Source organism: Pseudochaenichthys georgianus, chromosome 11 (genome assembly GCF_902827115.2).
Source record: "Pseudochaenichthys georgianus chromosome 11, fPseGeo1.2, whole genome shotgun sequence".
NCBI classification, from domain to species: Eukaryota; Metazoa; Chordata; class Actinopteri; order Perciformes; family Channichthyidae; genus Pseudochaenichthys; species Pseudochaenichthys georgianus.
Window position 1 is genome coordinate 7,712,653 of NC_047513.1, and position 27,878 is coordinate 7,740,530.

The 27,878-nt window shown below is 39.6% G+C and overlaps 2 protein-coding genes across 3 annotated transcripts in view; both read left to right on the top strand.

The window, feature by feature from the left end:
• The window catches only part of LOC117455148 (zinc finger MYM-type protein 4-like), a 33,189-nt gene extending 21,946 nt beyond the window's left edge, over positions 1-11,243 (top strand). Inside the window, exons 18-27 of the mRNA XM_034094538.2 lie at positions 732-844; positions 943-1,162; positions 6,780-6,998; positions 7,141-7,250; positions 7,416-7,578; positions 8,310-8,461; positions 8,782-8,896; positions 8,998-9,246; positions 9,732-9,858; positions 9,995-11,243. Coding sequence (XP_033950429.1) covers positions 732-844; positions 943-1,162; positions 6,780-6,998; positions 7,141-7,250; positions 7,416-7,578; positions 8,310-8,461; positions 8,782-8,896; positions 8,998-9,246; positions 9,732-9,858; positions 9,995-10,241 — 1,715 coding nt within the window. The 3' untranslated portion in view covers positions 10,242-11,243. The remainder of the gene's footprint in view (positions 1-731; positions 845-942; positions 1,163-6,779; positions 6,999-7,140; positions 7,251-7,415; positions 7,579-8,309; positions 8,462-8,781; positions 8,897-8,997; positions 9,247-9,731; positions 9,859-9,994) is intronic.
• Positions 11,244-11,555: 312 nt separating this feature from the next.
• LOC117454958 (uncharacterized) overlaps positions 11,556-27,878 on the top strand; it is a 46,783-nt gene continuing 30,460 nt past the window's right edge. Inside the window, exons 1-19 of one of the 2 annotated variants that reach the window (XM_034094258.1) lie at positions 11,556-11,645; positions 12,158-12,271; positions 12,771-12,930; positions 13,054-13,246; positions 17,305-17,376; positions 17,607-19,530; positions 19,620-19,712; positions 19,799-19,906; positions 20,057-20,213; positions 20,570-20,762; positions 21,098-21,166; positions 21,834-23,586; positions 23,777-23,857; positions 24,841-25,458; positions 25,965-26,038; positions 26,370-26,519; positions 26,880-27,040; positions 27,128-27,287; positions 27,368-27,562. In XM_034094258.1, coding sequence (XP_033950149.1) covers positions 12,163-12,271; positions 12,771-12,930; positions 13,054-13,246; positions 17,305-17,376; positions 17,607-19,530; positions 19,620-19,712; positions 19,799-19,906; positions 20,057-20,213; positions 20,570-20,762; positions 21,098-21,166; positions 21,834-23,586; positions 23,777-23,857; positions 24,841-25,458; positions 25,965-26,038; positions 26,370-26,519; positions 26,880-27,040; positions 27,128-27,287; positions 27,368-27,562 — 6,270 coding nt within the window. In that variant the 5' untranslated portion in view covers positions 11,556-11,645; positions 12,158-12,162. The remainder of the gene's footprint in view (positions 11,646-12,157; positions 12,272-12,770; positions 12,931-13,053; positions 13,247-17,304; positions 17,377-17,606; positions 19,531-19,619; positions 19,713-19,798; positions 19,907-20,056; positions 20,214-20,569; positions 20,763-21,097; positions 21,167-21,833; positions 23,587-23,776; positions 23,858-24,840; positions 25,459-25,964; positions 26,039-26,369; positions 26,520-26,879; positions 27,041-27,127; positions 27,288-27,367; positions 27,563-27,878) is intronic. The other variant, XM_034094259.1, reaches the window with a different exon arrangement.

Genomic DNA, 27,878 nt, shown 5'->3' on the forward strand with positions numbered 1-27,878 from the left:
AAGCATATACTTTATTACAAATCAGTATTTTAATACAATTAAAATCTTAATTAGAGACTGTTCTCCTGCAGAAGGCACCAACTGGTAAATCTAAAACTTAAAAAAACATATTATCCATTTCGATGTTCTGTTTGTGTGTGTGTATTGGTTTATACATCTTTGTCTTTACATACCCCTACAAATATTAAGCAGTGTTGTTTTGTACTTAAAGGTGGGGTAGGTAAGTTTGAGAAACCGGCTCGAGATACACTTGTTGTTATATTCCATGGAATGCTCTTAACATCCCAATAGCAATGAATATCTGAAGTGCTTTGACAATAAATCCATAAAGAAATGTCATCTGTGGAAGCCGTAGTACTGTAAAAAGCACGACCAATCATTTGAGCCGGCCCGGCGAAAGTAACTGGATGGCCTACCTGCCTGTCAGCCTTCCATCTGGGCACAAACTTATCTCGTGCCCTCATTGGTCATGTGCGCGTTCGTGTGTGTTGGAGGAGGGGCTCTGTAAGGAAGTGGCAGATTTTTTCCGGCTGTGTATTTTCAAATTGTAGCGCACTCGAGCTGGTTTCTCCAAAATTACCTACTCCACCTTTAATAGCCTACAATAAAATCCTTATTTCCTGATTAGCACAACTTTTGAAGGCGCTGGCCCAAAACTTCTTTATTGACCTATCCCTTCTAATTTCGATTTTACAACTCTGACATTGTCTTTATTTTCCCCCTCTCTACAGACGACATCTTTCCTAAAATCCTGATCGTTCCCGTCCCAGTGCCGGTGTATATTCCTGTACCCATGAATATGTACAGCCAGTTTACCCCCCAACCTATGGGGCTGCCATTTCCAGTATGTCGAATTCATTTAAAATAATTATTAAAAAGTAGGTGTATGCCATCCTCCTTACAGCCCCTCACACTCTGTTACTTCCTTCCTGCCTACCCTAGGTGCCGGTACCCATGTTCCTGCCTGTGACAATGGACAGCGCTGAACGCATCTTAGAAACCATCCAGGAGATAAAGCAAAAGATCCCGTCTGACCCCTTCGAGGCAGAGCTCATCCTCATGGCCGAGATGGTGGCAGAACAACATGAGAACAGCAGCAAGGAGGAGAGAACAAAGGAGAAGGTGGCGGGAAAAGACAGACAACAAGTAACTGCTCCAGATGGTAAGAGAGAACATTTTGAGGTTTTAGTTCAGTAGGAAACATGAAAAGAAAGAATGGCATTAGGGAACTCGGATAATCAATCTAGACAAGGGTAAAGTCACTTTTTAGACATTGAATAATATATAATATGAATTAGAGTTGCATCTTTTTTTTGTATAGAACATCTTATGGAGCTCTTGATCATTTAGACGTTCTGTATCACTCCGCCATCCGCTTCGCCACCAATGCCCCCTACAGGACACATCACTGTGATCTGTACTCTCTCTTGAGACCAGGCGCAACATCCACTGGCTGATGTTTGTTTATAAAACACTCCTAGGCCTCACCCCCTTCTACCTCACACAATTACTGCAACTCCGCCCACCCCCGACGCACAACACCCGGTCAGCTACAAGCATCCTGCTAAAGATCCCCAAAGCCCAGACATCCTTTGGCCGCTCCGCCTTTCAGTTTACAGCAGCTCATAGCTGGAATATCATACAAAAAACGTTGAAAATGAAGACCTTTATCTCCCCCCGCACCTTCAGGGACACTATTACAAACACCCTGGTACACACATGCAACTGATTTGCCTGATGCTCACTACCAATGTCTTGACCTCTCCTATAGTATGCATTGCCATGAATGGATGAATGAATGGATGAATGTTCTGCATACCTGCCAACCCTACCGGTTTGGGCGGTAGTCTACCGCTTTTGACATGTTTCTACCGCCTACCGATTTAAAAGTTAAAGTTAAAAGTTAAAGCCTTTTATTGTCACTATACACAGAGTATAACGAGATTCAGAGTGCAACTCTGTCCCGGTGTGCAAAAAATACAAACAAATACATAACACCAAAAAACACAGCAATAGGACATACAATCATACGGGGGAATAAATAGTTAAAAATATTGACATAAAAAATAGTATATAAAGTGCATTAAAAGTGTGTGTATGTGTGAGAATGGATACAGTTATTGCATTATGTGTGGTGGTTGAGCAGCCTGACGGCCCAGGGGTAGAAACTGTTTTTGAGTCTGTTTGTCCGTGACTTGAAGCTCCTGTATCTCCTCCCAGAAGGCAGGAGAGAGAACAGTCTGTGACCCGGGTGAGAGCTGTCCTTTATGATTTTATTAGCTCTGCTGAGGCAGCGGGAGGTGGAGATGTGTTCCAGAGAGGGCAGGGGACAGCTGATGGTTTTCTCTGCCATCCTGATCACTCTCTGCAGGGCTTTCTTGTCCGCAGCTGAGCATCCTGCATACCACCCCGAGATGGAGTATGACAGCACGCTCTCGATGGTCGCCCGGTAGAAGGACACCAGCAGCTTCTTGTTAAGTCGGTTTCTCCGAAGCACCCTCAGGAAGTGTAGTCGCTGCTGGGTCTTCTTAACTGCTGCAGTGGTGTGTGCTGTCCAGCTGAGGCTCTCCGAGATGTGAACCCCCAGGAACTTAAAGGTGGAGACCCTCTCCACTCTCTCTCCATTGAGGTGAAGGGGGGCGGTTTCTGGTCGGTGCTTTCTGAAGTCTATGATGATTTCTTTTGTCTGACTTGTGTTCAGATACAGATTATTTGATGAACACCACACAGACAGCTTCAGGATCTCGTCTCTGTATGCCGACTCGTCGTCTCCCTTATGTATTTGGCCGACCACAGTGGTGTCATCTGCAAATTTGATAATGGAGTTAGAGGGGTGAATGGGAGAGCAATCGTGTGTGTAGAGAGTGTAGAGTAGAGGGCTCAGCACGCAGCCCTGCGGGGAGCCAGTGCTGAGGGTGCGGGTGGAGGAGCAAAAAGGGCCTATTTTCACTGTCTGAGGACGGTCTGTAAGGAAATTATAAATCCAAGCGCATAAGATGGGGGGGAAACCTAGGCTTGAAAGTTTTTCCACTAGTATGTCAGGTATGATGGTGCTAAAATCGACAAACAGCATCCTAATATAGTTGCCTGGGCCTTCTAGATGGCTCACAGCTTTGTGAAGGACCGTGGCGATGGCATCATCCGTGGATCTGTTGGCTCTATAGGCGAACTGATGAGGGTCGAGGGAGGGTGGGAGGCTGGCTTTGATGTAGTCGGCTATTAGTCTTTCGAAACATTTCATCACCGCCGATGTTAGGGCTATGGGCCTGTAGTCGTTGAGCTCTCTGACTGGTGTCTTTTTGGGGACAGGAATGATGGTAGCCGTTTTCAGACAGGATAGAATGCAAGCTTGTGACAGGGACAGGTTGAATATCCTGGTCAGGACCCCTGAAAGCTGGTCAGCACAAGCTTTGAGTACTTTTCCGAGTACTCCATCGGGTCCTGCGGCTTTTCCAGGATTCACAGACTTCAGCGTCTGCTTCACCTGATGTTCTTTGAGAGTGAGAGGTGGTATGGAGCTGGTAGTTTGCAGGGACAGAGGCAGAATAGAAAAGTGGGGGGGTCTGCTAGCCTCAAAGCGGGCAAAGAAGTGGTTTAGTTCCTCTGCAAGGTGGGCGTCAGCTCTAGTAGTGCCAAATGTTTTGCCCTTGTAGTTGGTTAGCTGTTGAAGGCCCTGCCAAACACACCGTGTGTTGTTATGAGCAAACAGCTCACTTAGCTGACTTTCCCTACCGATTTTCAATCTTCCCAAACTATAACAAATAAAAATGATACTACATAGACACTGGACTCGACTTTTGGCGGACACCGTTTGCAGCGTGTCTGTGATCTCATCATAAAAACAGTTCTCTGTGTTTCTGAAAGAGAAACAAGTACGTGCAGAGGAAAGGCAGCGTTACCGCCGGGGCTGATGGGTAATCACTCCCAAATGAGTTTAAGAAGGCATTTGAGTCCTGCAGGGTTTCCCCGTTAATATCAGTGTCTCTAAAACACATGTTGGCGACTGAAAGACATCCAGTGTTTGGTATTTTCCTGAAGCATCCTTCACCTACAGTGTCTCAACTGAAAGAGAACCACAAACACATAAAAAAATATTATATAATTTTGAGATTTGGGGATATTTATCTCCCATTCTTTCACTTTTTCTGACATTTTCGACACCAAACATGTCGTTAATGTTTCTGTTTAGTGAACTACAGCAATCTGAAAGCCTGTACATTATTTGCATCACACTTTATCAGTAGAAACATGCAGGAAATTACTTTTTTAATGCAGTATTTTCTGATTTATGGCGCAACACAAAGATATTTCGCTCTCTGCAAACCTTTGACTCTAATATGTCATCAACATGAAACAAGAATATGAACCTGGCTTTATCCAATGTTCACACAAGAGTTCTACATCCTGACACATCCTTAATCTACACTGTCTCAACTGAAAGAGCACCAGAAACACACTAAAAATATAATAAAATGTGGAGACTTTGGGATATTTATCTCCCATTCTTTTACTTTTCGGGCATTTTACAGACCAGACATGTCGTTGATGTCACTGTTTACTAAACTACCACTTTTTCTGAAAAATGCATAAAATGATGCAATATATGTTAAATACATGGTTTATACATGTAATTACTGGGGTTCCATTTCTTCTGATTACCTCATTTGGGCGTGCACATTTGGGCGTGCACATTTGCCGCGCACAAACCTACCTCTTTTGGATTTGGAAAGGTTGGCATGCATGGTTCTATATTATTTTAATGACTGATTGAACCCCAGCAGTATTATTTTAAATATGTTATATGTTTAACTGCTATGCCTGTCATCTCTGCTCTGTGTCATTGTGTTGTCTCCTGGGTTCTGTAGTGACCGGAGTCTGTCTTTTTATTTTCTTCCTCCCAACCCCCATCCCCTCAGGAAGCCTTTTGCCTCCTGTCAGGTCATCATTGAAAATAAGAATTTGTTCTTAATTGATTTTCCTGGCTAAATAAAGGTTCTACTACTACTACTTAATCTACAGAATAACTACAGCTTCAAGATCAAATGTAGTGGGGTAAAAACTTGGGGGTTAATACTCTGGAGATGTCTACAAATACTTTAGTAGGAGCACAAGAGCAAAATACACTATTGATATTGAAGTAGGGGTGGGCGATATTGAAAAAATATAATATCACGATATTTTCAAGCAGTATCACGATAGACGATATTTATCACGATATTTTTTCATGTTGGTTATTATGGTTATTTTTCAAATTACTTAGTAGAACCACCTACAAGGTAACAGAAACTAAAATAAAAAGGAGTAACAGACCAAAATACCATTTCAAGCTGGTTTTAATTCTGCAGTGAATCCCTGAATGAACAATTCAACAGGAATTTTGATATGGCTTCCTCAGTGTTCAAGTAGGTAGGCCTACACCCTACACAATAAACGTTAACACTGGTTTATTCACCAAGTAAAGTGCACTCTCTTGCTAAATAAAATAAAAATATTCAAGGCACAGTTTCTCAGTATAAATATTCACTTTCTGTTTTTCACTAGCAGTGATGTAACATCAATAAACATGAAAATGAGAGTAAAACATAACTAAGTAAAACATAAAACATCAATGATGAAAAGTCAGTGCCAAACAATTGAAATGTAAAATTTAGACTTGAACTGCAATCAAAGACTTTAACATAACTGAACATCTGTTTCCAACGGGAAAAACAATATAAATAGCTTATTGATAAAATAAAATATAAGCCAACAGAATCAACCAAGACAATAAATGAAGTGCAATACTGTCTGAATCCTGACTAGACAGCTTGTTTTTTACTAACCGTTATCAGTATTTAGTTACTTCGGCATCATTTTGAAACGTGTATTACAATTAAATAACGGTAAAATAGGTTAATTTTGTCGTAGTTGGTTTCCACCACAGTATTTACATGGATATAAGCCCCGCCCCCTCTCCAGCGCGTCCTGTTTGAATGACAGGAGTAAACACAGCTGACAGCCGCGGTGAAATTCCAGCGGTAAGGGTGAGAATATTCGCATCGTGTCCGTTGTGAACGCAGCATAATGTAGTTCAGAAACCACTGTTCTGACGCTTTTAAAGCAACTTCGAGATTTTAACAGTATCAGGGGCACACAGGCCATGGTGGCCGTAGGACGTACAATTATTTTCGGGGCTTCACAGTCAGACCGGCCGTCATGGCCGCCGTGAAAATCCTACCCTGGTGCACTATAACGATAGATATGATATCTCTGAAATCTCTGAAAAGGCATATCGTGGAGACCTAATATCGTCTCGACGATATATATCGTCATATCGCCCACCCCTATATTGAAGTGACTGTTATTTTTGATTGTGTTTTTTTTTTTATCTTAATGTGTGCATATGTGTAAATGTGTCGGTTGATTGTGGTTTTTTTTATCTTAATGTGTGCATAATCTGCATATGTGTAAATGTGTCGGTTTATTGTGTATATAGGATATACATATTTGTATACATAACTGTATAATATTACATTCGGAATTGTTGGAAACGTCATTTCGATCTCTTTGACTTGACTTTTGATTTTAAAAAATAGTAAACTGGTCATTTTTCAGGATATTATTCCAGTGTATGGAAAAGGATAGAATTGCGTGACTCTCAAAGATAATGAAATTCGAGATAAATGTGTATCCATTACCTGTCGCATCAAATTATTTCCATTTTTAGTTTGATAAATATCATTTATATATAAATATCACGTTTCACACTATATGAAGAGTTCCTCATGTTTATTTCACAGATCACGCCAGTAACTACAGTGATGACTTAGACACAGAAGACTTGGAAAGTTTTCTCAATAACTGGGAGGAAGCATCCTCTGATCCAGCTGTCAGGTCTCCCAGTCGGCCGCACGCTCACGAGAAGCTCAACCCCGTTATAGGCATTCCCCTGGGCCTGACCAATGAGCCTTTCCCCAAGCCCAACCCTGCCATGGACATCGAAGCAGACTTCACTGTCGGTGAGGTTTGCACATTTATGTCATGCGACAACATTTTAATTTGATCTCCCCTTGTCCTGTGTTTAAAGAGCGTAGTTGAAGTGCTTGGGAAAACACATCGTTTGGTGGGCATGTCTAATGTTTAATTTGGTTTTATTCCCAGAAACATTGGAGAAAATGGCCCGTTTAAGAGACGAGTCCAGTCGCACTCCGAGCCCTCCGCCTGCTACTCCAAGGCGACGACAAGCTCACAGGAAAGTCAGAGAAAAAAGGGTAGGTGCCTGGGGAAACAGAAAGGAGGCTGCTTGTGCATTTAAGACAAGATGGGATTGTGCTTAAATGTGTAGTTGGACACTGGGAATACCTACTATATGGCTTGTTGTCTCACCCTCATTGTATTTATGAGTCGACCTCTTCCATGTCTCCATTTTGTCTAAGGGTCGTAAGCCAAAGCGCTCGTCTAAGACAGCTGAAGTGTCGACTCAAAAGGCCGAGGCAGTAGAGGTCCCAAAACTGCAGAGTGAATATGGAGTTGAAGCCTGGAAGCGATGGATCCAGAAGAGGCCAACTCAACCCAACATGGAGAAACCACGCTTTGGTTGTAAGTCTGGAAGTAAAGTAAATGCAACCACTAAAGCCGAGCTGATAGTTATTTTACTTGACCTGATTATGCACTAGTGTTTCCATCGAGTGGACAATATTATTTTGGAACACTCAAATACCAAGAGGAAAAATCCAATTGACTGAGCCACAACAACAAAAAACCTTGATGGTTGTCTGTGAGAATTTCAAAAATAATCGTCTAGTTTTTTGAAATGCTAACAAAGCAGAAAATGATTTTTTTAATTCTCCTAAATATAAGGAGTTCCTGCTTTTTGCTGTTTTATTAGCATTTTTTTTTTTTCAACTGACCAAATGTCTTTAAAGACACCTTTGAGTTTGAGAATCTGTGATGGACATCTTCCACTGTTTTCTGGCATTTTATAGACCAAACGATTAATTGTCAAACTAATGCAGATAAATACATTAAAATAATTGTCCGTTACTGAGCTAAATCACAGGACATAACATTTGTGATCTTGATTAACTATCCATTTATTATTTGGATGTTTTTGTTCAATAACTCGAGGCCTCAAGTCAATAACAGCTATTTGAAAGCCTTTGATTTAAAGCCCCTCTCTTTGACGCCACATATTTCAAGTTTTGATTTCAGGTGATTGGTGATGGTTTTCACTGTGACATGCTTCTTATATACTATCTTTTTGCCCATGTTTTTTTGGTAATATCTTTTTAAACTTTGTTCATTGTTGACTGCCTATATCTTGATTTCAGCTCGCCCCATAGAGTTGAAGGAGGATGTTCTCAGCTGCACTACGGCTGAGCTGAGCTACGGTCTTTGTTCTTTCATCAGTGAGGTGAAACGACCCAATGGAGAGTCGTACTCCGCCGACAGCCTCTTCTACCTCTGCCTCTGCATTCAGCAGGCAAGTCATAGGACACTCATGGAAAAAGTTTGACCAAACAGCTCAGAATGTGTCTAGTTGTTGAGGGTTTATTATATACATTTTTTTCTAATGGTAACAAAGCTTAAATAATTTCCTTTTACTTATTCACAATAAAAGCACTTGTGTTCCAGCTCTGATTTCGTTCTTGTAGCTTTTTAATCTAGTAATGAAACTAAATAAAATCACAAAAAGTCAAGAAAGGTAATATGCGTACATATATTCTCCTCATTCAATGAAATGATATTGACGCTTGCTTGACTATTCTCATTGTGACCCCGGAACCGTTCCCCTCTCCTCAGCATCTGTTTACAAACGGCCGTGTGGAGAACATCTTCATGGATCGGTTCTACAACAAGTTCGCCACAGAGTTCACTACTAATCTAAGACATTTTAAACCTTCAATCACAGCAAGTGGTGAGTTATTCATGTTCTTGCAATTTCTGTCAATATTTCCGTTTTTCCTGGTTTGACTCAAACATTTGATCAGACTTCTGACAGCTGTCCTCCCTCTGCAGGTTATATCCATTCCCGTGTGGAGGAGGAGTTTCTCTGGGAATGTAAACAGCTGGGCGCGTACTCCCCCATCGTCCTCCTCAACACTCTGCTCTTCTTCTGCTGCAAGTACTTTGGCTTCACTACGGTGGAGCAGCACCGCCAGCTGTCCTTCGCCCACGTCATGCGCTGCACCAAAACCAACCATGACAACAGCAAGAACACCTTCCTGCGCTTCTACCCCCCAATATCCATAAACGAGGCAGAGCCAGGTACCAGAATGGCCTAGGGTTAAAATAAATACCTGTTAGTTCCATTCCACTATGTATTTAAAACATATTTAAAAACACCTCAAAAGTCTTCCTAAATCTTAACTTAACTATCACACATTTGGTGATTTAAGAAGTCTTTGAGAAAGTCAAGCAATTATTTTGCAGTCAAATACTGCACTGTATAATTTGTGTAATTACATATAATTAGAGTTTTTCATCATGCAAACGTTTAAAAAAAAAAAAAACACACTGCAGATAGTATTATCTTTTGTAAAAATACATGGGCGTTTTATTTCAAAAGTTAATCTGTGTCTATTGTTAGTTTAGTTGTGTAGTTTAAGTTGAATGGCTGTAGATTTACATAACTGTAAACATCTTACTGTTATTCTAAATGTATTTATTAATAGTATTTTTAACCAGCATGTTAAATCCAACTTTGGATGTATAAATATTGAAACAGTTTGAACTGTTTGTGTCCTCTAAAGATCCAGAGGTTCCAGCTAAGAGGCGTAAGGAGGAGGAGAGTAAAGAGGATATCCTGGAGATGATGGAGAACACGGAGAACCCTCTCCGCTGTCCAGTCAGACTTTACGAGTTTTACCTCTCCAAGTGGTGGGTATATTCCGTTACCAAACTACTTACAGCAGCCTGTTTCAATTATAAAATGGGCACCTGCCTATTGTTTGTATAGGAACTTGAAAAAAATGCTGATCACCATGTTGATATTTTACAATTGTCTTCCATCCAGCTCGGAGTCAGTCAAACAGCGCACCAACCTGTTCTTCCTTCAGCCTGAGCGCTGCTGCGTCCCCAACAGCCCCTTGTGGTTCTCCTCCAGCCCTCTGGACGACAGCACAAAGGAAAACATGCTCATTCGCATCCTCACTGTAAGAGAGCTGCATGTCAGGAGGAAGAAAGATGGAGGGATAAAGCAGAAGAAATCCGATGATCTACCATTCATACCTGGCGAGGAAGAAGAGGGGGATTCAGAGTGAAAGTGATGCGGGAAGACCTTTTTATTGGTGCATCAACTTGTCGTGTAAATATTATAAATAAAGAGATTAGATCATTTGAATATGACCTAATAAACAGAAATGGACAGAATAATCCCTATGGAGCATAAGTACCATTTTCAGAACTGCAATTAAAGTGATATTCCTTGTTTTGGAACTGATATGGAAGACTCAACTAAGAATTCGGACCATCAACTACTTGCTCAATTGGACACAAAGCTATACTGTATTTTATCTGCTAGATGGTAGCTTCCCAATTTTGGTTTAGGTTATCAGTGAGTAAATGTCCAGAAGACAAACAGCTTACTTTGATGTAGATGTAAATTGGCGACCAACATTCACATACTTGAGTTTTAACAATGCATCGATACTATGATTTGGTATCAGTCAAAGAGCGGCGCCATTGTTAAACCCTAAGGGTTGTTCGAATGTAGGAAGCACATTTCATAACAAAAGAATTCATAGGAATTCATAATGTAAATACTACCAAAATGTGCCGTGATTCTGCATTCTTCCATTATATCTGCTGGTTTAAATGATTCAAGAGGCTTCTCCAATTTGCCTTTGGTAAAATGTTAGAAATTGAACTTCAACAAAAGAAAATAAGTTTCAATGAAAGATTCAAATAGTTTTTTACATTTCGTTTTGCCTCACTCACAGACAGATTAACTGATTTTAGGAATACATTTCAGTGTATTTGAAAAAAAATGATTTAAAGAAATGTATCATATTTGAAAAGACTTTCACACCATTGGAACAGTTCACTAAGTTACCTTTAGTTGACTGAACGCATTGAAGTGAGTGTTGATGACTGCATTTTGGACATAGGACCTAGTGTTTTCAGTCAACTGTCCTCTCATATGACTTGTTACATAACCTTGACTCCCTGGTTTATAAAAAAAATACTGTTCTGTCATGTATATCTTGGTTATATTAACCCCCATTCCTTAAAGTATGGCTGCCAATGGTCTTGACATTTTCTATTCTATGTTGTTTTTGAATAAAATCCTTTCAAATGTAGTTGTTGTATGTGAAAACAGTTACCGTGGTGGAAGTTGTTGAATTGTTGTTTGCGTTTCCTAATGTTTGTTAAATGCTACAATATGTTTTGTTTCCTTGGGTCCTCATAAACCACACACGCCAGTAATGTAGGTTTGTATGTCCTCACGGTAGTGGATACATCCACGTCCGCTCATTGGCTGCTTTTAGAGACGTTCCTGTGACGTTACAGTCAGTGATTGGTCGGAGTTGCTGCTGCTCGCCGTAGATGTCGTCGCTTCATTGTCACGTGGTCTCCTGAAAAAGACGACAGAGGAAAGATGGCTGCCACTGTGTTAGATACACCTTTAGCCCTTCTTGCTTTTACTGTGGGATATTGAAAGAAAGGTAAACGTGTTTAAAAATATCTTTACTGAAACTACATCTATTGGGGTCAAAATCAGTGGGCAATGTGTTGGAAAACCAATACTGGCCTCTCCACTTGCTAGTTAATGTTAGCATGCTAGCAAGACATGTGCAAGGTAGAAAACACCACAGTCAGATCCAACTTTATACATTTACTGGTTTAATAGAATTTCAGTTATACAGAAATTAACACAACACTTTGGTCATAGTTGAATAACATGTTTCTAGCTTTTTATGTACACATGTAAGTAAATATTTCAAGTTACTTTGCCTTGTGTTAATTCTGGAATGACCACATAAATAGACTCATATCTTAATGTGAAACAATGCTTAACAAGATTAACATAACGTGTTGTATTTGTAGAACAGTAAGTGGTTTAAGTAATAATTTGCTAAAACCAATTTTTTTTTCTGCTATATATTTATGGATAACGGGATGCTCAGATCTCATATAATTCCTAACCTAATATCTTTATGTTGGGACATTTTCCTAGCTGTCATGGAGAAGCAAAGACGCCAACTGACTCCAGAGCAAGATGCCCTGGAGTACATAGTTGCCTGTAGAGACAAACCCTTCCTGGAGGAAAAGTTGATCAACTCCTTTAAAGGTAAGAGGTACAATTCTGATGGCAGTCACTCCTTTTTTGACGGACCCAAAGCCTCCTTAACTGGTGTGTTAGAAGGAGTTTAAATGACATAAGTCCTTTGAGGAAAGATGTGCAAAATCTAAACATTGGTGCATTATAATTGAGGTTTTTATAAATTCACTAGGAGTGAAAAACCACAGGTCATCACAGACTATTTTTGACTTAAATATGTCCACACTTGTAATTGTTAGTATGGTACATTTGTTCTTTAGGATTTAAAGTAAGATGTCCTGAGTACATTTACGATAACCCAGTTTAGAGTTATACATGGCAGACAAAGTCAACAATTCCACAAGATTTATATAAAAGGCATTCATTCCTTTTTCCAAATGTAATTTGGGTGTCAGGAGAAGTCTTGTCTCATAGTGAAAATATATTTGATAAAATAAAAACAATGATTGTGGTCATCCAAATTCATCATCACCAGACTAATGCTTTCATGTTAATCTATGCTTCATAGGAAAAGGAGTGTTTACCAGCAGAGCCATTGAACCATCCGCGTTTGTGGTTGAATATCAGGGGAAAATCTTCTCTCCAAAATACACAACGCGTAAGAAGAAATGTGGCGATAATCTGAACAAATATTTCTTTGAGTTTTCATGGAAAGGAGCACAGTGGTGGTAAGTTACAGCAGAAAGAGACATGGTTAGCTTATCTAAAATGTTTTTTTAAGAAAACCACATGGTCAAGCGTAGTCATTTCAAATGTTCTAGTTTCATTTGAACGTTTTTTTTTTTTTGCAGCGTTGATGCCTCAAAGGATGACGGCACCCTTGGACGGCTTGTGAATGACGATCACATAAGTCCCAACTGTGAAATTAAGAACATTTTCTCTGAGGGAAAACCACACTTGTGCCTGTTTGCTGTAACAGAAATATCTCCAGGTGAGGAGATAACTTACGACTATGGGGACTCGTCTTACCCATGGCGATCAATGGTAAGTTTGTATTACAGAGCATGACTTTTGATCTTTGTATAAGAAGAATTACAGACATATTCAAAGTAGTTCAGTCTAACAGTCTTGCAATCAATCCTCCTTTCTTTAAGGTTGTATAGCATTTTGTTGAAAATGTTTATGAGAAGAGTCTACTCTGATTGACATAAATGGGATAGGCAAATATTAAACACAAGTGAAAGTATAATTTCCCAAAAATCGAACTTACTGCAACTCACTGCGGGAATGCAATTACAGTCATACAAATCACTACCAGTGGTTTTGGTTTCAAACTGCTTTAATAAAACAAGTACAAAATAGTTTAAAGAGGACCTATAATGCAAAATGCACTTGTGTACGTCTTTCATACATGAATATGTGTCCCCGGTGTTCCAGGGAACTCACCAAGTGTCAGAAAACACAACCCTCTCTATTTTCCTCCATACCCAAATCTCTAAAAAAGGGGCTGCAACGGATCTGATACAGACTGATCCAGATTTGAACACTTTACTGACGTCAGTAAAGTCGCGCTACGGCTATTGGTCAATTCTCCACCTATCAGGGGAATGAGAGGTTGGGCCACGGCCGGCCATTGCTGCTCGAAAGCGCTGGAGACGCTGTAGTACATATGCCAGGCCTGTAAGTGGCGCTGTAGTCTGCCACAAAAGCAGCGAAGAAGACTTCCCGTGCATGGTTGCCCTTCTGTTTATTCTCGGCTGTGGCTCTTTGGCTGCAGTCGGATAGTTTAAAAATCAGCTGCTAAGTTCTAACCCTATCGTCTATTCCTTGACCTCTGAGTGAAAGGTCACGGGGTTAAGGGATAGTGGATAGGAGAATTCAAAAGGACTTAGGAGAAGAGACTGCGGTACTTTAGAGAATCCGAATGCACTTTCACTATCCGACGTGTTTATGATGCGCCAGCGGACGTCATTGTGTGCGTCTGCTGCTGTGGGGAAACTATGGAAACCACAGTTTTCTATACAGCGGACGGCAACATGGATGTTTAATAAGAACGAGGGACTACTGTAAAGTCATCTAGAGACTCTGCACCGTGCTCTGATGCTGCTGCTTTGCTTTATGAACGTGGACAACAGAGAAACATATTCTTCATGACCAAAGTTGGAATTGAAATAAAAAAGGAAAGTGAAACTTATGCTCGCCACCCTCTCCCTCCGGTCCACATTAATACCAATGATCCCAATACGTATGATTGTATGAACTAAAGGTCTTAAAATCAATACAGATGTATTTATTATAAACGTTAGTCCTTAACATCTATCACTGTGTATATCACCATTCAAACATCTTTTAAAAGTTGAACAAACCCCACACAGCTCAGTAAAGACTGAAATGTTGACTTTATTTGATAATTTTAGTGAAAACTAACGTTCATATTTCTCTCTTTGATTATAATACTGATGAACGTTCAAAACAAAGCACTTTGGCAACTTACCACCTATGTTTTAAAAGCTTAATAAGCACCGTAACTTTCATGATATCATTTCTCGGTCATAATCGGTTGTTTCCGTGAACGGCCGACTGTTGAGTGACGGCAAATGCTGCGGCTGCAAGGCATTGTGGGGCAGCATTTTCGCTTCTCCTGTCGGTTAGGGAAGTCCAGTGGTTCCTAAGCTAAAGGAGGTTATAAAGGAAGTTTGAAACCTCCTTTCCTATCATTCTCATCATTCTAGAGAATTCGAACGGCACTTATCATGGCTGCCACTGAGGGACTTCCGGGTCATTTCACTCCTTTAGGAAGGTTCCTAAGCTAAATGGACTATTCGACTTCAGCCTCTGTCTCCCTACCCGAGGCAAGCTTTTGCGCCTCCTGCTTTAAAACAAATGAATAATGACTCTATATAATCATATTTAAGGGATAATGTGCAGCGACGCGGTCATTATGGGGAAAAGAACACCGACAGGCTGATCAGGAGCCCGACGCGAAGCGGAGGGATCTAGATCGGCATGAAGGCACAATATGCAATGTGCACATTATCCCGCTTATTACATGGCCACATTCTTGACAAAGTAACGACGTGACTCCCAATATTAATAAAAATGCTTTTATGGATTTAGAAAATGATTTTATTGATTTAAAAAATAATTGTATGTGGGTCATTCCAGAATTGGAGGACAATTTAGACGCCAACATTTTTGAAAAATTAACCTCTTTTTATTTTTTATGTATTTAGGAAAAACAGATAATAAACCATCAAAAAAAGTGATTTGCCCAGCTAGGCATCAAATTAATATTTTCCAATGAAGAATTACCCCTGTTACTCTAATTATAGTAACAGGTTTGAAAGTAATTATTTTGAGCTTTAACCTCAGGAATTATTGCTAGATGTAGCATGTAATGCTACTTTCAAGGCAAGGACAAACTTGGATATCTAATGCAAGAAAGATAACATTGAAATGAATATGCTTTATTCTGATAATATCAGTAACAGGGTTGAGTGGGTCAGAGTGCCACACTCTTTTAAGACTGAAAAGATTGTAAAAATATGAAAAATAAAAGAGAGGACTTAGTTTTGGTCTATGGCACCAGCACATGGCTTGCTGATGTCACTGTGTCATCTGACTTACAATTTTTTCACTTCCTGTGCCAATCTAAAAAAGTTTGGGTAACAGGGTTGAACGCATGTTGAGGGACACACCTTCTGTGCAAAATTACTGTTATCTAAAATATGTTTATGATTTAACAAGAGACATATATCAATAGAATAATACCAAAAAAAGTAAATAAAATCCCTATATTAAATGTTATATTTGACATGCAAGTTGGTCACCAAGAAGCGGGGACAAAAGAAAAATGCCATTTTAGGGGATGTTCGAGAGCTATTTGATCATTTAAATAATATTTTGAAACCACTTTTTCTACAACTTTATATACATTTTGTCTCAATACAAGTATGTTTAACACAACAAGTGCATGTTTTAGCATTTTAGGCATGGATTATTAGATTTTTTATATGGGGGACATGAAATGTCCTCCAATTCTGGAATGACCCATGTATTGATTTAAATTGACATGCATCCGCTAAGAAAAATAGTCCGTTGTTACTGTTTGAACTAACGTAGCAACGGCAGGAACTGCTTCGATAGTGTTTTTGAGGAGCTTTTTGATTACAGATTTGAAAACATCGTTGCTTGCTTTAAAAGTAGCACAATTCATTATGTCAAACCTTGGAAAGTATCTAGATATCCCTGCCCTAATGCCAAAAAGTACCTGGCAACTGAATATGTGTCGCCGTTTGATGTCTATGTCTGGACCGCTGCGTAAAAAGGAGGGTTTCTGCCCCATTACTTCTCTTCTTACTTCTATAAGAATAAAACACGGTGGGGAGATCTCTTTTTGTCCCCCTCTTCTCCCCGCTGCAGCCAGCCTAGCAGCTGATCTCAGAGCACGCTCCCCTCTCCTGCAGGGGGGCGTGGTCAGCTCATAGACTGTATAGCAGGGGTAGGCAAGTAAGTTTGGCCGTGGGCCAATTTTTTGCTGAGCCACAAGATGGCGGGCCAGAACATGGGGGGGGTGTCTTGCCGTCATTTTCCCTGAACTCGAGCTGAGGGCGTCCAAAAATATTAATAATTCGAGAGAAGATGGAGAGTTTTTATCGCTTGAAATAAAGAAAAGGAAAAAAGAATATTTATCAAAGAAAATATTATGCTTCAAAACCATATTAGTTGGTGTTTAGCATTTCAAACTTTTTCACTTCATATATTCATAAGATAAGCTTCATTTTATTAAAACAGACGTACTCTAATTTTTTCCAAGGAAGCACTTTCTATTATTCGAGAATTTAAAAAAAACTTTTTTAAGGTTAATTGCATCATAATATGCAGATATTCAAAGCTTAATTCGAAACTTCCCTAGAAGCTTTGAATATAAAAAAAATACATTTGGTACAGGCATTTCATTTGAAATGTTGAAAACGTAGGGCCTCCACGCATCTTGCCAACACCTGGTTTGTATTAATTCAGGCAGTTGACAATGACTCCACTCCAGGTAATCCATGTGTCAAATGTCCACATTACTTTTCTATGGCATTTCACCTAAACAGGCGTCCTATGATGGATCGAGTACTTCCTACTCAGGCATTCATGCTACTACATCAACACCAAGGAATGAAAAGGTATATAAAAGACTATCTACAAATAATACTGTACCACTTTATTAGCAACATGTATACTGCTTTCACACACATCTGAAACTTACTGTCAGAAATAAACTTTGGGCTGTTTGTTTTATAGTGGCAAAGCAGTAGATTACATATTTTTCCATGTGTGTTTGTGTATACGAGTGTGTGCTTATGCAAGTTATCTACTGTTTATATAAAATGCCTTGCTTGTACTCTATTTTCAGAATGAGGACTCGTCAGCTTCAAGCTCGGACAATTCCAGCTCTGATGATGATGACTTTGAACTTCCTGACAGTCGAACAAGTCCTGGCAGTGACGGTTTTACCAAGATGAACCACCAGCTGGATTTCATGGACAATTCAGCTTTTGCAGATCTCGACTCTTCTCAGGAGATGATGGGGACCTCTATGCTGCAACCAGATAATGCTTCTTGCAGCCAGCAGGAAGACGACTCTGCTTTCAACCCCAAGGAACTCGACAGGAATGGAGACTCCAAATCCAGGAAGGCTAGACCAAAACCCAAAAGATGTTCTAGTCCTAATAAAAACTATTGTTATGTCTGCGATAAAGGTCATACTAAAATTTCTCGCCATCTCTTAAAGCATGCTAAGGAAGTTCCTGAGATCGCTGAAGCTAAGTCATTACCGAAGACTTCCAAGAAACGAAAAGAGTTATTTAGTGAATTTCGTAACAGGGGAAATTTCCAACATAACCAAGGGGTGTTAAAGGACAACAGTGGAGAGTTAAAACTGAAAAGACGACCTACCAGCAGTGCGATCACTTCTAAAACCCATGTGCACTGTATTCATTGTAAATGCATGTATTTACGTAATGCTTTGTGGAGGCACGTATCCAAATGTCCTTCTAGGACAACGCCATACTCCACAAAGGACGGCAGGGCAAAAGTCTTAATTGAAATTGCTCTTTCAGAGTCACCATTCTCCAAAGAAATTACACCTGATGTGTGGAAGTTGCTCTCAACTATGAAACTTGATGAGATATCATCTGCAGTTGGAAATGATTTTCTTCTTATACAGCTGGCACAGAATCTGATCAAGAAGCATGGAAATAACCAGAAGAAATATGAAAAAATAAGAAGCAGTCTGCGAGAAATGGGAAGACTTTTGTTGGCATTGTTCGAAATGTCGATATTAAGCTTTGAGGATGCTATCAAACCAAAACATTTTTACAAAGTTGTAGAGGCTGTCAAAGATCTCGCTGGTTTTGATAAAAAGATGCAGAGCTATAACATACAAAGTCTTCCTTTGAAAATTGGACAGTCGCTGAAAAAAATCTGCACCATTGTCCTCACTGGAAGTAATAGTAATGAGCAGATGTTGAAGGACGCAAAAGCATTCTTGAAACTGTTTGAAAATGAATGGTGTGAACTTGTCGCCCAAACACCCCGACCTTCGTTGGGTGGACGAAAAGGAAACAATCCATATACCATACCCTTCACACAAGATGTGCAGATGTTCTACATGAACCTAGAAACAACATCAGCTTCTGCCAGTGAAAGCATAGAAAAGTATGAAAGCCCACAGGTTTACAATGCACTTTGCAGAGTAACCCTCGCACAAGCATCAGTCTTAAGCAAATGTGCACCCGAGGTTTCAAAAATGACACTGGAGACATTCCAGGAAAGAGACGACTCTACCCAAGGGTTGTCCAAACACTTCATCAGGATAAATGTTCCGAGCAGGAGAGGCCAAAACATTGCTGCCTTGTTGACCTCTGAAATCGTCAGTGCAATAAATCTGCTTGTGAGCAAGAGAAAAGCATGTGGCGTACACAAAGACAATCCTTTCGTGTTTGCAAAGCCTGATTCTTCTCCCACAAGCACCCACTCTGGAAAGAGCTGCATGAATTTCTTTTCAGGTCTGTGTGGTGCAAAGTACCCATTACATCTCACGTCGTTACATCTTCAAATGCACCTTGCAAGAATCTTCCAGATTCTCAACCTGGAGAGCGACGAGCTCAATGACCTCTCTAAACTGTTGAGTCAGGACATCCGGGCCGACAGGGACTATTATCGTTCACCAGAGGCAGCCTTGGAACTTGCAAAAATATCAAAACTTCTTCTGGCAATGGAAAAGGGTACTCTTGAAAGATTCAAAGGAACATCTCTGGACGAAATTGAGATTGGAGGTAGGCATCCAGTATTATACTGTTTGTTTCTGCTAGTTTTAATACTACAAATAACCATATAACTAATTATATCTTGCCTTTTATTCAAGATGAATTGGAGTCAGATACCGAGCTGGACAACTCTGAAAGTGATGATGGTGTAGAGTACTTTAAAGAATCAGATGTTTTCCTTCAGTGGAGGGGTATGTTGTCAAATGTTTCTGTTTTATTCATAATTTCATCTCCCAAATAACACAGAAATTGATCAAACGCATAATAACGTTTCTAGATGCTGCGGAACAACAAGGCCTGACTCCTGAGCAAGACGCCCTTGAGCACATAAAGACATGCGGAGACAAACCCTTCCTGGAGGAACGGCTTATTGACCCCATTAAAGGTTTGTTTCGTTTATTTCTTTTTAGCTAACGGGGAGTCCTAAAGAAAGACCGGTGCACTATAGGATGAGCTCTGCACAATAACTCTTACTGAATTTGTTGGTCAATAATTGGATGTAACATAGAATTTCCTTTTATTGTTGCTTTTATAGGGAGGGGTGTGTTTACAAATGAATCCATTGAACCATCCACCTTTGTTGTTGAGTATCGTGGGAACATCTCCCGTCGCAAAGAAACCAGGAAAAAAAAGTGTGGTGACACTTTGAAAAACTATTCATTTGACTTCTCATGGATCGGAAGAGACTGGCGGTGAGTTTACTTATTTTTCAGTTAAAAAAATCTATATTTTGGCTTTTGATCAGAAAATGATGTTATCAAATCAAGTTAAACATTGATTTATCAACATGTGTGTGTGTGTAGTACATTTACACAATATATTTCAACATCAGGCTACCATGTCAGTGTAGATTTGAAAGTTAGATAGGTAGAATTTAAATTGCTTAATTCACCTGCAAAACTGAGTTGTTGGAGTGCATCAGGTTTAAGTTGCTAATAATGAAATCATAAAGTAACTAACGATATGTCACCAATCGAGCCCAGTCAATGTTGTACAAAATATATTTTGTCCGTGGTTTTAGTATCATTAAGAATATTTTTCTTTCTAGCATTACAGCTTTGAATGAAGATGGGACCCTCGGGAGACTCGTGAATGACAATCATATAAGTCCAAACTGTGAAATGAAGAAAATTGTCTATGAGGGAAAACCACACCTGTGCCTGTTCACAGTGACAGCAATATCTCCAGGCGAGGAGATAACTTACAGTTATGGAGACTCCTCTTATCCGTGGCGCCCAAGGGTAGGTTTATAATCTTTGTTTGTGCCTCAACAGTGGAGACAGCCTAGGAGGAAGGCCATATGACTTTAAGTTATCCATATATTGTTTATCCGTCCCATTCTCTTGAAGACTTTATCTCAGGAGCACCTGGAGGGATATTATACACATTTTGCATGGACTGAAAGATTAATTGATTACAATTCCATGGTCTAAGGTTATTGTAACCTCACAAAACATGTTCTAGAACAGTGGTTCTCAACTGGTGGGTCGCAGATGTGTTTTTTTGGAAAAAAGTCTAACTTTTATTTTGAAGGCCCGATTTTCTAACGCTGTGCATGAATTACGCATTTTTACAGGAATGCAGTGAACAGAATACACCACAAACGGATCTAAATGATGAGGAATCTTCATCTGAGGATGAAAGCGTAAGTGTTTTGATGTATTATCCTTATAAAACACATGGTAAATGTGGCCGACCGGCAGTACAAAAAAAACAAAGCATTGCAATGCTGATTTGGACGTACATTTTCATGGCACAAGTCAAAGCTTTCACACCATGGTAGAATGGTGCATATCCAGAGGCTTCTTCAAAGAATCTGCAGTTGAGTTTGTTGCTGCTATTGTCTGAGTAAGACCACAAAAAACAACACAAAGATAAAACAACTGCTACTGGTACTAATGTTAAATTGATGCAGTGCTTTGTGTTTTCTTCTGCAATTTTCTGATGCCATGAGAGATTGTTGGCCGTGATGACAATATTAAGGTGGTTGTAGTAGTAAGTAAGACTCCAATATAATCAAAGTGCAATACTGCTTAATCGGGTGGATTTCATGTCTATGCTTGAGGTGGTGATATGAGTGCTCTAGTGCTGAACTATAACTCCAAACCTATGCTGTTATTTTCTGCAGCTGGACTCCTGTTAATCCATTTTTATCAAGCATAAATCTGTCTTAGAATTACCTAACTAGAAAGCAGCACAAGAACATCTTAGATTGCTCCAGTTTATTTCAAAGAAAACAAGCTTAACAATGTTAAAAGTAGAATATATGAGTCTAAGGCTGTGCTCTTATGTTTTGTTTTAAATATGTCCAGGCTGAGGAGTCAGCAGGATCCTTCAATTCTGCAGCATCCAGCTTTGAAGAACACGTTGATGCCCCACACACCAGGCAGCAGGACAACACTGATTCAAGCTCTGATGAAGAGCTCAAAGACCCCTCATTCACCAAAAAAAATTATTGTTACGTTTGCGGGGCAGCTCAGACTAAAATTTCTCGTCACCTTTTTACCCATAGAAATGAAGAGCCTAATATAGCTGCAGTGTTAAAACTACGCAGAAACTCCAAACAACGAAAAGCTCTACTGAATGAGTTACGTGACAGAGGAAATAAAAAACACAATCAAGAGGTTTTGAAGACTCGCTGTGGAGAACTTAAAGTGAAAAGGAGACCAAGCATTCCCACCCCTACTCAAACCTATGCAGCCTGTCTGTACTGTAAGAACATATTTGTTCGTGAGAAACTTATGCGACATATGCCCAACTGTTCTGCAAAGAAGTCCTCAGATCCTCAGATAGGTAAAAGGACACAAGTTTCAGCTGCTGCGGAGTCAACAGACCCCAAACAAATCTCATCAGCTGTGAGGAAGTTGTTAAAAACACTGAAGAGGGATGACATTTCATATGAAATCTGGAATAGTCCCTTACTACTGCAGCTGGCACAGGTTATGTACCCCAGGAAAGAAACAACAGCAAAAACATACAGTTGTGTCAAATTGAGGCTAAGGCAAATTGGACGACTCCTGTTAGCATTGAAGAAAAAGTCGATATGTAGCTTGGAAGATGCTACTAAACTGCAACATTTCAGCAAAGTCGTTGAAGCAGTGAGAGAGCTCAGTGGCTTCAATGAAGAAACCATGTCCTGTGAAAAACCAACTCTCATGAATGATTTAGGAAATTCGCTTAAGAAAATTGCTGCCATTAGCTTTGCCACAGCTTGGAAAGAGAATGCTGATACAGAGAAGATCCTTGAAGCACAGAAATTCATACAACTGTGTGAGAAAGAATGGAACTTTGTCCCACTGAGATCAGGTGCAAACAATATACCAACAATACCATTCATACATGATGTGCAGCTTTTCTATCAGTGGATACAGAAGACAGCAGCTTTGGCGGTTCAAAGTCTGACAATGCATGAAAGCTCTTCGGTCTACACTACACTTATGAGGGTGACATCTGCAGAAGTGTCAGTCTTAAACAAAAAGATGGCAGTAGTTTCAAAAGCAACGCTCAAGTCATTCCTTGAACGGGACCAGACAGAGATTCATAAAGACGATTCTGCTAGCCAGTCAAAGTTTGAAAACATTTTGTCCAACCACACCGTGAAGATAAACGTTAAGACCATTGGTGGCCAAAAAGTTACTGCTACATTGACCCCTAAATTGATCACTGCACTAACCCTGCTTGAGAACAAGAGAGAGGCATGTGGTGTACATACAGAAAATCCCTTCTTATTCGCAAGACCGGATGGCTCACATAAAAGCTTCTACCAGGGACATCGCCTCGCCACCAGTTTTGCAGCTCGCTGTGGTGCAAAGAACTCGTCAAACCTTCGCTTTGCACTTTTCCATAAACATATTGCCAAAGTTTTCCAGATTGTCAGCCTCACGAATGACGAGCTTGGTCAGCTAGCCAAACTGTTGGGCCGCGACATTCAGACTGACAGAGAGTACTATCAGACGCCAGACGCAGCTGCTGACATTGCAAAAATCTCAGTGCTCCTGTCAGCAGTGGAGGATGGATCTCTTGAAAGATATGAAGGCAAATCACTCAAGGAAATTGACATTCCAGGTATGTGTTCAGCTCATTACTTAAAGAAGCCCTATTTTTTTTTCTCGTGTTTTTTTGTTTCAGTAGACAGAAGCCTTTAACTGATTATTCAATTAAAAAATATAAATCTTTGGAGTAATGTCATGAATTGATAATCCAAAACACCTAGTCCTAGTGGTACCACAATAATGTATCTTGTTTTCCTTTGCAGATGAATTAGAGCTGGACAACTCCAAGAACAATGATGCTGAGGAGGACAATGAAGAATCAGAAAGTTCTCTTCTGCTGCGAAGTACGTAGTACACACAAACTCTCCTACTGTTAACTCCAATACTCATCTGTAATTCATAATAGTTTTTCCATGCAGACATTTTCTGTGGCATTGAAGCTGTTAGAAAGCATCATTACAATAGCATTCACTGGCACAAGATTACCGTCAGTACCGTTACAGTTGTCGGCATTTCGCCGACAACTGTAAACCGGCTTGTCTGTTTGAGCAACTGGCTCAGTGCAAAGAAGTAGACTAAGAGAGAGAGAGGTTCCAGGTTGTTGTGTTGAAAATATTCAGGAGAATATTTGTCATTGTTCCAATGACGATAAACAAATCAATCAATGTTTATTTGTATAGCCCAATATCACAAATGTTACATTTGTCTCAGTGGTCTTCACAGTTTGTACAGAATATCAGTACACACATTTACATAAAGCATATTTGTCCACTCATATGTTTATAAGAGTATTAAAAACTTGAAAAATATTCCTCTAAGGTACATTTAGAACAGATCAAAAATGTGTGATTAATTTGCGATTAATTATGGACATCGTGCGATTAATCGCGATTTAAATCAACTGACAGCCCTAGTTTGGTTCCTTTTTTTTTACTCACTGAGGTCTTGTTTTAAATGCAATATGTTTTTTATGTAGTATTAGACCTTTTGTTTTCATAATTCATGAAAAAGTAAGATGACACAGATGTATTTTATCCATATATACCATATTATTCTAATTTCCCACAAATGAAATCGGGGCTCCAGTTCTTATGAATATTAAACCATTTATATCTAGCACAAGTTTCGCTGACCTTTTGTCCATGACTTTTGGTTTCAGCCTGTTGCACTGAGGAGCAGATGTATCATTTTATACAGGATATGGAATACTGAATGTGTCATTTGTTTTTGAGATCATGATTTGTTCAAGGACAAAGGGAGGAAAGGAATAAGTAAATAGTGAATAATACAAGTTTTCATAATGTTCTTTCAAATGTATCTCCTCTAGGTCTTCCATTCACAAAAGACTCTTCTGAAACCAAAACAATTCCTTTCCAGAAGAAACGTAGGCAAGCCCCGAAAAAGAGGCAGGACAGTGATTCTTCTGAGATGAGCGATGTGGAAAACGTCATCCGAAAATGTCATCCTTCTCTGAACACAGAGAACACAGAGAAGGATGACAGTGATTCTTCTGAGATGAGCGATGTGGAAAATGTCATCCGAAAATGTCATCCTTCTCTGTGTTCTCTGAACACAGAGAAGGATGACCGGTCACAGAAGATGCCTGAGAGCTCTGCTGTTATCACGCCTGAGAAGACCACATCTCCTACCAACGAGGATGCTACACACATGTCTTTCAGTGATGGTGATGATGACATGAATGCAGACTTTGACATGGACACAGATGAAGACACTGTCAGAAATGGGGAAAATGATGAAGAACGTGAAACGACGCCTTTGATACCAGATGTGACGGAGCAGGACAATGACAGCAGTGTTAGTCAGAAGAACAATTGTTCACTTAACAATCGCGCAACGGATGCAGAGCTTGAAGAGACAATGGAAGGTGATAAAGCAAACAACATGGATGTGGATATCAGGAGTTCCCCTGACTTCATAAATGCAGGTAAAATGTAACCAGAGATCTCTTAAGCCAACTAAGTCGTTAAGAAGGTTACATCATCTAGGAACCAGTAATGTCCAAATCAAATGTTGTGCCTGCCTATCCTTCTAAAATAAATGTCAGACTATTTATTGATTAAGTTTTAAACTTGGCCTATTATTTGCAATTAAGTCCAGGGATAAGCAAAGGGAAAATGAATTACCTTAGTGAGTAAGCTTCATCCTCTGGGGACCATGAATGTCTGTAAAGAAGCATGTGGACTGTATCTATCAATCAATCAATCAATCAATCAATCAATCAATCAATCAATCAATCAATGTTTATTTATATAGCCCAATATCACAAATGTTACATTTGTCTCAGTGGACTTCACAGTTTGTACAGAATATCAGTATGACAATACGACACCCTCTGTCCTTAGACCCTCACATCGTATAAGGAAAAACTTCCGTATAACTGTATAACATTTAAATGGTTTTACACCTACTTTGTGTTCTTTTTTTTTATAGAAAAGAAGAACAAATTATTAGCTGCAGTCGCTGGAATGAAAAAAGTGAAGATATTAATCCCCAAACTTGACATTGTGAGTATCCACTTTTTTTCGTTTTCATTCTCAAAATCTGGTTTGAAGTATGAATTAAATACATTACTACTACAATACTAATACATCAAATACATTCTTTATACGCAACCACATCACTCTTTTTTTGTAATGGGTGTCTATTGTACACCTATGGCTGGATGTAGATTGCTAAAACTCTAGCCTATGTAGTAAGAAATTATGAACGACACACATTTGAAAAGTCTCATAAAAACCTTATTTTCTGTTTTAACAAAGTTTTATCATTTGCATAACAAGAGCCACAGTTTCCCCATTTGGAAATATTGTTATTTGTTGTTATGTTTTGTCCTAGGAAAAGTTTCAGACTTCAGTCCACATTTCCCAATTACCCTCCGATTGTAACTCCGTCAAATCGCCAGTGAAAGGTCCGTCCATCCATGAGGAAAACAAGCAAACAAACTCTACATCCAAAAACGTCAGAGACAAACCGAGCTTTGCAAAGGTAAACGCATATATAGTATAATCATGATTTTAGAAACCACACTCCTTTATGCAATCCTCAGAGCAAAATATATATATTTTTTAAGATTTATCTTATTAATTGTCTTGTTTGTAAGAACAGTAGTGTTCTAAAAGTGCAAACATTGGGAACTTCTCTCAATTTTCTAAATAATATACAGGTTTATTCTAAATAGTATTCTAGATATGTTTCTATGTTGTATAAAGTTAATGCAGTTCTAACTTAAATGCCAGGTATTTTGTTATACTTTTGCTTGATTAGCATGTATGTGTTTAAACCTTGCCCAACAAACTACAGTCAATCAAAGCAGGTAGTTTTTTGCCATGTTCACTCACCTCTCAGGCGACACAGATGAACTGCTCCTACTGCAAGAAAAGCATGATGAAGGGCCAAACAGCTTACCAGAAGAAGGGATTCACAGATGTCTTCTGCTCCAAAAACTGCCTTTTTGAAATATTCCCTAACAACAAACCAGGCACCAAGTCCTGTCACCACTGCCTCAAGTGAGTCTGTTAAAAAACATGAATTTAAAACAGAAAATAAAGTTTTGGTACTCACATTTTTTGTACCTGTTTTCCTCGTTGTGTCAGGGCGATATCAAAGCCTCTGGACCTCATCATGGCTGCAGTGGACACTAAAGGAACTATAAAGGACTTCTGCAGTCCCACCTGCCTCATCTCCTTTAAGTCCAACCCTGTATGCACCCAAACACCACAGCAGCTCTGCAGCATGTGCAACAAATCCTGCACTGTAAGCAACAACAATTTTTTTTTTATTGTAACCATAACGTTTTTGTCGTATTGACGGCTCTTTATCATCATCCTCCTCAGACCACATGCAAGTTAACCCTGAATGAAGATGTCCACACGTTCTGCAGCAACTCCTGCCTGGAGGGTTTCCTCGGGGAGATTAAGGCCGTCTGTGAGATCTGCAGCTCCACCTGCCGCAACAGACCTCTGAAGCTGGAGGTGGATAAGGAGACCAAGACCATCTGCAGTGAGAACTGTCTGCAACAGTTCATAGAGGTGCGAAAAAAAAACGTTACTTCAATTGATAAAGTTTGGATGTTTGTTAGCAGGGTTTGATGAGGTATTTATCCATATTCCTATATGTACTGTAAGGGTAGATGATGTTGGTTGGGCCCCAGTTTGGAGAAAGAGAAAGGAGCTAAGAAATGTGCAGCTGTGGATGAGGACAGCAGCAAATATAGCCACCTAAAAACATCAATACCAGCACTTAAAACCCACTACTCTTTAAAATATGATTATAAAAAATTTGAAAATAAAATGTGCTTAAATGGACCTTAAAGGCACAAAGCAAGACACTGAGATGTTTGATCGC